General features: G+C 33.1%; 1 protein-coding gene across 1 annotated transcript; it reads right to left on the bottom strand.

The window, feature by feature from the left end:
• Window positions 1–1,435: 1,435 nt before the first annotated feature.
• LOC110103173 (serine carboxypeptidase-like 42) lies at window positions 1,436–6,859 on the bottom strand. The gene is made up of 10 exons (XM_020831777.2): window positions 6,466–6,859; window positions 4,953–5,060; window positions 4,724–4,816; window positions 4,530–4,622; window positions 4,369–4,454; window positions 4,005–4,283; window positions 3,667–3,800; window positions 2,956–3,048; window positions 2,759–2,876; window positions 1,436–1,867 (listed from the first exon to the last, which is right to left on the bottom strand). Exons 1-10 carry the CDS (start codon window positions 6,710–6,712, stop codon window positions 1,700–1,702), a joined length of 1,419 nt encoding a protein of 472 aa, XP_020687436.1. The 5' UTR covers window positions 6,713–6,859; the 3' UTR covers window positions 1,436–1,699.
• Between the last annotated feature and the right edge of the window lie 3,761 nt (window positions 6,860–10,620).

The following is a 10,620-nucleotide window of genomic DNA, read 5'->3' as shown; positions in this document are numbered from 1 at the left end:
GTATGCAAGAGTTGTTACTTGTGTTCAAACACGAGGTGGTTTGACCAAGTATTTTCCTATTTCAGTTGGATTACATCAAGGATTAGCCTTAAGCCCAAATATTTTTGTTTTAATCATGGATGTTCTCACTAGACATTTGTAAGAGGTTGTATCCTGATGTATGCTTTTTGCTGATGATACTCTTCTTGTTGATAAGACTAGAGAGGGAGTTGAAGCTAAACTTGAATTATGGAGATCAACCTTAGAGTCTGAAGGTTTTTGTTTGAGTAGATCTAAAACCGAATACATGGAGTATAATTTTAGTAATAATAGATCTAATGGTGGGATTGTGACTTTGGTGATTAAGTCATTAATGCGAGTACACATTTTATATTTCTCGGGCCTATTGTCCAAAGTGATGGTGAAATAGAGGGGGATATTATTTGTAGAATTCAAGTTGGATGATTGAAGTGGAGGAATGCATCATGCCTATTGTGTGATAGAAAACTACCCCTCAAACTTAAGGGAAAATTCTATGATAATGGTGAGACCGCAATACTTTATGATGCAGAATGTTGGCCTTTAAAAGAAAAGTATAAAATTAAGTTAAGTGTTGCAGAGATGAGGATGCTCAGGTGGATGAGTGGCTTTACTCTTAGAGACAAAATGCAAAACGAGCATTTACGTGAAAAGGTTAGAGTAGTTCCAATGGTAGATAAGATTATATAGAGTCGTCTTAGATGGTTGTCACATAAAACGTCAAGCCTTAGATGACATGATTAGGAGAGTGGATGTATTAGATTTGACCCACGTAAAGAAAGGTGGAGGTAGATCTATAAAGACCTAATTAGCCAAAAAAAGGACCTAATTAGCAAATATTATAAATGACCTTTTTTCTTAAATTTAAATAAGAATTTGACTCTTAATATAACACAATGGAGAAAAAAGATTTATGTAGCCGACCTCACGTAGTGGGCTTGACGCTTTTGTTGTACTATCAAAACAAGATTATACATAGATTTTAGTGGCACTGCCCTTAACAAAACTTTTTGGGATTATATTTGGGGAGGTTAGGATTACTCTTTCTGATTTTGAGCTATCAATGTATGTTTTTGGATGTATCTGGCGAGTGTTGAGTGTTAAATCCTTGTAGCATAACAGGACAAACTAAGTTATCCGTGGTTCTAGGGGACAACGCATCTTTATGACCCATCTGTGGAGAAAAAAATAATTGCAAAAAAAGGGGAATCACCAACTGCAGGGAAAGAGATGGGTTGATAATGATGACTATGTTTTGCATACTAGTTTATCTAAAGATATTTTATAGCCACTCTGACAAATCATGAGTACTCTCTAATAGGTGGAGATGCTAACTAGCCAAGGGTTCAATTTACCTTGTGTTTTGAATCATTATCCAGTATAATCAAATAGAAAAAGCAAAGAACATAAGCGGGGATTAAACAATTGACTTTGTGTAAGATGTACTTAGTCTAATCATATGGTTTCCACGTCAATAACTACATTTCACCAAAAATTCAAAACAGGAAAAGGGACGAGCCAAGAAGCCGACGTAGTATGAGGGATCTTAATTCTTTGTTTGGGTGAATAATGCATAAATGCACTAATCAGAACTTATTCAACTCATTTTTCCATTTCAAGATAAAACAAACAAATCGTAACATTCTAAATCCTGCTCATAAATGCAACTTCAGGCGCTATCTTAGTCATCAATGGGAGGATAGGTTGTAATTGGTAGTCTCCGACCATTTACAAATGATTTAAAGAGAAGAAGAGCTCTATTTGGCTGTGAATAAGGTACCATATGAGCAGCTCCTCGAACTGTCGCAAATGTGAGGATGTTTCCGTACTCAGTCACCCATCCACCAACCTATTGATATGAAAGAAGGATTTCAGGAAATTATTAACAAGCAAGCAAAACTTAAATAATAAGGGATAAAATAAAACTCCCTTAATTCTAAGGTTTAAAAAAATATCATCAAGTAAAACTTAAAAAATAAAGAAAATGAGTGGAAATAGAGTTACTCTATGTACCCCATTTTAATGTGGAAAATATCATATACGTTCAGTTAGGAATTCAAGGAAGCTATTATGCTAGGCAAAGGTTAATTGTCGGCCTATGGCTCTGCTCATTTGCATTGATTAACTCAACTAACAAGAGTGTAAATATTTGAGCACAAAAGTACTAGGCCAAATAGAGTTATGTTGTCCTTTTAAATGTGCTTCTTTGTTGTTTGAAAAGTAGCTCTATAAAAGCTTGGTAATATCTTCATCTGCTATTTAATTATTTTATGTACGTCAAGACTCATTTCATATCTTATATAAAGCTTGTTCAAATCCTCTAAATTGTTAAGTGGGCATATAAAATTGTGCCTATGCCAAGTAAATTATTAGCTAGCTTGATGTAGTTATCTGCGGACTACATTAGCATTGGGCTTTTAGTAAAGACCAAAAAATATACGATTCAGTTCTATGAGGCAGCAGAACGAGTGCAAAGAAGTTTAAGATACTGTAAAACCATTGTAAAGGAAGTTCAGCTCATTAAAACTTGAATGAAACATCATACAAGAAAATTGTTAAATATGTTCGGACAAGATTTTAAAGCTGAAACTATTTCAAGTTCAACATTTTGAATAAAAAAATATATAATCATAGAAAATTTTGGATCATTCCATCGGAAAGAATTAAAGAAAAACACTTTCCTTGCATTATCAGGTTAACTATGCAAGTTACTTTGTAAAGAGCCTAAGGAAAGAGCTACCTGGCCTTTGTGGAACCAAGCAGTGTAAGGCAAGGTAACAACAAATCGCATATCATGTGCTAGCTCTCGAACAAGTGTCCTAGAGCCAAGGAGTGGCACTACAGAGTCTTGATCACCACTGCAGATTAAGGTTCATTAAGCTTCTCTTAAGAAACATCGATTGAAAATAGAATCATAAGTCTAACATAAATGCTAACCTGAAAACCCAAACTGGTATATGTTTTCTTAGTATTCTTTTAAGGGATGGTATCATATTGATGTTTGCGTCACTTTCATTGTAATTTAGGAACCTGAAAGAATTTGTACAAGCCAAATTATATTCATACGGCTTAACTATATGATGCACATACGCACAAAACAATTTACAAATGAATGTTTAGTTAAAATGTCTTTTTTTCTTGTAAAGAACAGAAGAGAGAGAAGCCGGAAAACATAAAAATGAAAGCAACCAACTCATATCAAAGAGAAACAAACAGTTTATTTGCACAGAATGGGACTCATAAGGACATAATGCTATCTATTTGACATCATTAATATCAGAATCCGCATATCAATTTGTCTGACATCTATGTTCATATGAAATATCTATCTTTGTAGTCTTAATGAAGTAAATAAATTCTAGCAGTAGTAGATTTCAGAATGCTTGAATAAAAGCTATGCGTTGGATGAAATTGAAGAATATCTTAAAAACACTAGACGAGTGAATTATGGTATTGAACATTCCTAAAACACAAGATACATGGAAGACTTGAGCTTCGTTTGGGGCGGCTATTTTATTGCTTCTTAAAGCAGCTTTTTAGTTCAAAAATTAATTTTTTTTTATAGTAGAAAATTGTTTTAAGAAGCACCAAAAAAGCCGTCCCAAACGAAGCCTTGGTGATTTAGTGGGCAGGCCTTATAGTACTCACCCACTGCACATACTCCAGCTATAAGGCAAACTGGTTCTGTTGGCATGTAGAGCATGTTGAACCTCTGGTAGATTGAAATAAAACCGCCTTTCACTAGTCATGCATACATCAACCCCAACACTCATCTTAGTTGCCTGCCATTATAGAAGACTCATAAAAAAATAAAAACAACCATTCAAGTAACTAAGGCTTTATTTGGGACGGCTTTCTTACTGTTTCTTCAAGCAATTTTTTAGTACAAAAATTAAACTTTTTGTACTAGAACGTTGTTTTAAGAAGCAGTAAGAAAGTCATCCCAAAGGAAGTTAAATATAAAGTGTTTCTTGGAGTCAACGTGCATATTTTTTCAGCCTCAGTTCCTGCTCCACAATAGCTGGATAGCAAACATCTAGGATCACATCATATGAGTTTATGTAATCCCCAACTACTTTATCTGCTTCTGCAATTGCATCATTGCATGTTTTGCTGATATTGTGGGAATCATTACTTTCATAATCGTCAAAATCACACTCATTCATCAGCTTAAGGCCTATCTCATCAGAAATCATCCCATGAGACCAATAATAATTGTAAGTAGCTGGCGCATCCTGGTCAAGCTTCAGAAGAGGATTCCCAATCTACTCAAGCAAAAAATCATAAAATGTGAAGCTTTAGTTAAATAAATATCTTTGTTGCAATGCATATAGGTTAGCAGATTCTTACAAAAACTCCTTTAATGTTGAACTTGAAATTCTTTGAATGCTTGTTGTGCTTTAGGAGAACAATGGCAAGTTGTGGTATATAGTGCCCTGTAACCAATAATTATTCTGATCAGAAAAATTTTTTGAAATAAAATCTTGCGAGTTAAAAAGAAGGTAATTAACCTGCATAGCTTTCTCCTGTAAGAAACAAGTCTCGAGTTTTGAACTCAGGGAACTTTTCAAACCATCGTAACAAGAAAACTTGCATGTCATTTGCTTCATTGATCAAATGATTTAAGCCGTCAGATCAAACTATATACGCTACAACATAAATTTTTTTTGCTATTTTGTAGCAAAATATTACAAACAAATTTTACCAGTAGATGCATCTCCGCTTGTGTAATCAGAAGTTACGTTTGAATAAGACCATCCAACTCCAGCAGGAGATTCAACAAATAGTAGGTTTGATGCTGTGAATATGAAAAATAGTACTATTGAGGTGCATGAAGCTTTGCAGCAATCATTTTATTTATATATAAGCAAATGAACTTCACTTAGTAAAACACATAAAATCTACTTTGTGATTTAGTTATTAAATGAGATGACCTTTATTCCATGAATGCTTGTTTATACGGAGACCTCTTCCATCCCCTCTTGGAAAGAATGGTCCCAGTTCAGTGAATGCACCACCCCCAATTGAAGAGCACCCAGGGCCTGCCATTGAGTTTTTAGAAATGCCAGAGCAGTTTGACGAAAGTCTTTATAGAAACTAACATAGTCCAGCTCAACATGAAAAGAGATTTTAGGCTTCATTGGGGACGACTTTTTTGCTGCTTTTTAAAACAGTTTTTTAATAAAAAATAAATAAATATATATATATATATATATATATATATATATATATATATATATATATATATATATATATTCAAAAACTGTTTCAAAAAATAGTAAAAAAAAACGTCCCAAAACGAAATCTTAAACTCACTATTGAAAGAGATGAGACATTATTTAAGACACTGATTCCATACACAGTGCAATATGATGTTTTGACATGACAGTGCAATTATGATTAATGTTGGAAAGTATATCTTTGCCTCATAATCTACAAGAATGACATGATGAGTAACATTATGTGAGTTAATAATTAAAAAAAGGGGAATCCTTATGCAGGAAATAGTTTCATGTAAATGTTACTGAACCGTTTAAAGTTTATATGACATCATCATGGTTGGAGAAATTTTTTTTTTCTTTTATATGGTTTCAAATAATCCATATTTCATGTTCAATAAATGCGTGTATTTTCCTCTGCAATAAATTCCACTGAACTATGGACAACACAAACCATGGTTTCATCAAAATTTTCATTTAGAACTCTACTTTTGAAGACAAATTTCTGCTTCCTTCTGTTAACATTCCTATGTTAGTCTGCCCTAACTTCATTTATCAGCTTTTCTTTTACCTCAGAATGTACCTTTCTACACTAAACCTTTTCTTTAACAAATAACCTTATGCATGTTTCTTTTTTTTTTTTTGGTTTTTGGGACATTTAGGCCATTTAAGGCAAATTCACACACACTTATACACAAAGAATCGAACACAAGACAACTTAGTTGAAGCCTAGATCTCAACCAACACGCCCAAGTGAGTTGTGTATGTCTCCTTATTAAAGAAATGTTTGCAACATCACTGACAGATAAACAAAAGGAAATACCAACTCCTTAAATTTGATTCTGGATAAAAGAAAAAAAAAGAATAATTTTGCATTAATATTAAATTTGATTCTGGATAATAATAATATTTTTAAAATTAATAAAATAAAAAATATAAAGTCTAAAAACTCGGATTCAAGAGTCCAAAGCACATGCTTTTTCTCTGCAGAGCTTTTTAATGCACATGCTTTTTCTTCCAGAATTGAATAGAACAGTAGCCAGTAGCAGCAGTACAGATCCAGGATACGTGAAACGTCATTTTATACGGAAGCATGTCCTATTTTTTTAAGCCCCATAGTTCTTTCAAACTTCCTGCACTTTCGCTGCTGTAATTGCTTTATCTTCCCCCAAATCAAAATAATAACCACAGAAAAAAGTAAAAGAAGATTGATGAAATCCAATCATACCTCCATTGAGCCAAAGAGTGAGAGGCTTCTTGTTCGCTTCTTTTTCAGCCTCAGCAAAGTAGTAGAAGAGACTCTTCCCAGTCTTATCGTCCACATCGACATAGCCTGCAAACTGCCTGAAATCAACCTTGGGCTGTCCTGGAAGTTCCACCACTAAATCCTCTGCTGGGACTCCCTTTACTCCTCCTCTCTTATCCGCCATTAAAGCACCAAGAAGCATAAAAATCAAAACTTGCCACTTTCCCATCTCTTCCGTCACCAAGAAGAAACGAAGCCCCGCCCTTAGATCTCTGGCTTCTCTGACTTCTCTCGCTTATGTTGAGTAATGAAATAGAGAAAGAGTTAAAGAATATGAAGGGCTAATTACAATACTGACGCTTTGTAGAGCTAAATTATAAGCGGATTCTGTTAAGAGCTTTAAGATGTGCACGTGAAATCCGCGGCGATGAATTATGGACTTGGGAGAATTCGACATAAAAGGGTGGAATTTTTTAACTGCTCAAGGATAAAGACGTTACGGCTTACGAAAATTTATGTGGGGCCCACAGATTTCCACGTGGCAACCTTTGAATTATTGATGGTTGAAAATAAAAAGAAATATCTTCTTTGTTTTTTTTTTTTTTAATTTATTTAGGTCAATTGATTCAAATTTACATTAATCCAAGACCTCTTTAATAATGTGAAGGATCAAGGATGCAGGAGTGTTTTTCTTTTTTATTTTGATTTATTTTATGTAATTAATAAATAAAATTATTTTTTAATAATAAAATTTAAAAACTAAAAAAAAATAGATAACAATAAATATAATTAATCACATAATATATACTATTTTTATATTATAAAATAATTTAAAAAACTGTTTAAAATATATAATTTATATGTTTTGAAGTAAAATATTTCAACTAACATCACTTGGAGATTTATTTTGTTTTGTTTATATAGCTTTTTTAACTTTGTTTGTGTTAATGGCTCACATGAGGTAGCGGATCGTGTGAGTAAGTTTTGTTTGTGATTAATTGATAAATGATTATTACAAATTGTTATAAACGTAAATATATTATATTTAAACTAATGTATAAAATTTAATTGTTACTTTAACATTATAAATTAACTTATTTAATAGAAAATCAATTGAATTTACCAGTTCTTAAAAACTTGGATCGGTTCGGGTCAATTCACACCGGTTACATGATATGTCGATTCTTCATACAAACAAGCCGATTCAACCAATTCAACCGTGAATCAATAATATGCCCGGTTCGATCCAATTTTGAAAACCCATGATATATTTGTCTTATCTCATGAATATACTACTTCATTCTTCTTCATGTCTTTTCTTTCCTCCCGATTTCCCCCCCAACCACTCCCCCTTCACCACAAGCGGGCGGAACCCTTGTGTCCAGGGGGAATTGCCCCCACCCCTCCACACACCCAATATTTATTATTCGCAAATGAGTTAATTTATCATAATTTCGTCTCGTCCCATCTTTTTTTTTTTTACTCGTTTATTATTATGAATATGTTAGCGGTGATTGCGCCCCTCCCCTCCCCCCCCCCCCGCCCCCTAAAAAAATTAAAATAATATGATCTTAGGTGATTGCCCTATAGTAGAATTATACACATTGTTGTGGGGTGTTTATTGTTAGAGAGAACGGATGAACAAAATAAAAGAGAAATAATAAAAATAAATTCAAAAATAGTCCTTACCACCAAAACTTTGTTCGTGGGCGCTGCCCCGGGAAACCCCCGCAGAAGCACTGGCCTCTGAATTACGCCTGTTAATTGACAGGAGCAGGTCGAACCCTTGGTCAGGGACACCCCGAGGCCTTCCGACACATTTGGTGTAGAGGTGTTACTATTTTTTGTTTAAGAATAATTATCATTAAGTAAGTATTGATGATTTTAAAAGTGTATTCAAGTACGAAATAATTCATGTAGTATAAAATGATATATATATATAAATAATAAAAAAGAAAATTAATAACATTTCACTTATAGAGGTTTGCCCCCCCCCTGAAAATTAAGGCTGGTTTCGCCCCTGCTTTCACCTATGGCTCTTCCTTATTCATATGTCTCTAATGGGAGTGGTGGAGTCACATAAAGAATTATGAAAATAATTTAAGGTTTTATCAATTCCTAAACAATGCTTATGTTTTCTTTTATATAAAAAATATAAAAATCTCACTTAATATATGCAACTATAAATGTCGAATCAAGCAATATAATGATAGAGTAGAGTATTGATCCCACAAGAAAGAATGTTTACTTGCAAATACTTGTATTATCTACTTCAACTACAATAATTATCCTACTTAATACAAATAATTTTTGTTGGAGATTCAATCACTTAATTTAAAGTAAAAAATAATTAAATAAAACATTATTTAGATAAATTATTTTGGATTGATGAAATGTAAATATAATATGTTTACTAATGATTTTCTTTTATAATGATGTTATTCAGAGCATATGCATCATTGATTGCTCAATCAAGCGTGAAGAGATAAAGAACAGATTAAACCTTCCAACCTCAATACCACTCTAAACTCCTATAGTTTGTCACCCTATGAAAATCTTAGAAAGCTAGTAAAGCATGTATTATTAAAATCCCCTAATGATAATTCATCTCTATAAATTTGATACATGATAAGCATTATACCTATGCTTGCATCATATCAATCCAACATACCTGATTGTGTCTAATTTCCTATTCCTATGCTCCACATTACACATGATATTAACTACACATATGACCATCATGTGCATTAAATGAAGACCAGATATATTAAAAACATAATGAAATTATTAATGAAGAGAATACATTAGTACTCCACATTCTATTTACACCACCAATCCAAAACTAAAGAATTTAGCCAGACATAAAGAACAAGTGAAGTAAATTCATTTTCATTAAATGCAATGGATTTTCTAGTTCCAATACTCATCAAACCCAGAATCAATCCAATAACTATAAGCATCGCAATCTGGCAAGAGTAAGCCCTTGAGGCACATCCTTAGAGGATTAGATATAAAGCATGGAGAAGCAACAAACTTGAATACTTCCACATTTAGATGAGTCTAGATAACAAAGAGTAGTATTATAATATGATGTTGCTTGCGATCCACAAAATCAATGATAAAATTGAGATGAACAATTTAAAGAGCCTACACAGGACTCCCTTATAATCATATAGATATTTGTCTTTCATCACAGCCTAATCCAAAACTTAATGATAATGCTAATTCAACTCATTCTTATTTAATTGTTCGACTAACTCGAAATCCTCCAACAACTTCAGTGGATTTAAATCAGCCTCGCCTTATGGACATGGCAATATATGAGATTAGTTACATTGTCTCATTCAGAAAATTTTATGTTAGGTATAGAAACCACCAATAGTTTTAACCCCTAGTTTATGAGAATCTCCAACAATTCATTCCCATGGGATTTAAGATGCATGTTATAAATCTTTATGATGGGTCATTTGATCTGTATGAGCATATCGATCATTATATGACCGTCATGTAAGGTCATCCCTATTACTGTTAAGGGCCAACTTCGTAGTTGGTTCTACTTGCTCTTTGGTAATATTATTTCTATGTTTTTAACCTTAATAAATTTTTTTATCAAATGTTTCATAACCAATTAGAGAATTATTAAGCATTCCTCTCATCTTAAAGGGATCCGTCAAAATCAAGAAAAATCTTTAAAAGAGTACTTTCAAGTTTTTTTTCTCTAAAGCTTGTCAAATTATGAGAGTGGATCTCAAGTTATTGCGAGATGTATTTCTTAGATAACTTCACATTGCATCTCTCAACTCTTTCATGTGTTAAATTGTATGCTCTTGTGAAATCCTCCAACAACTTCAATGGATTTAACTTGGCCTCGCCTTATGGACATTTTTAGTGGCAATATATAGCATTAGTTACAATGTCTCATTCAGAAAATTTTATGTTAGGGATAGAAACCATCAATAGTTTTAGCCCCTAGCTTATGAGTATCTCCAACATCTCATTCCCATGGGATTTAAGATGCATGTTATAAATCTTTTTGATGGGTCAGTTGATCTGTATAAGCATATCGATCATTATATGACAGTTATGTAAGGTCATCCCTACTACTATCAAGGGCCAAGCTCGTAGTTGGTTCTACTT

This window comes from Dendrobium catenatum, unplaced genomic scaffold, assembly GCF_001605985.2.
Source record: "Dendrobium catenatum unplaced genomic scaffold, ASM160598v2 fragScaff_scaffold_1573, whole genome shotgun sequence".
Classification (NCBI taxonomy): Eukaryota; Viridiplantae; Streptophyta; class Magnoliopsida; order Asparagales; family Orchidaceae; genus Dendrobium; species Dendrobium catenatum.
Note: the sequence above shows the minus strand (reverse complement) of the source record. Positions and strands in the feature narration are given on the sequence as shown.

Excerpts from the sequence above, each read along its gene's own strand:
- LOC110103173 (XM_020831777.2), bottom strand. The coding sequence starts at position 6,712 with ATGGGAAAGTGGCAAGTTTTGATTTTTATGCTTCTTGGTGCTTTAATG. Across the intron at positions 4,817-4,952 it reads CAAGCATTCATGGAATAAAG|CATCAAACCTACTATTTGTT; the intron begins GTCATCTCATTT and ends TCATATTCACAG. Across the intron at positions 3,801-4,004 it reads AACTGAGGCTGAAAAAATAT|GCAACTAAGATGAGTGTTGG; the intron begins GCACGTTGACTC and ends CTATAATGGCAG.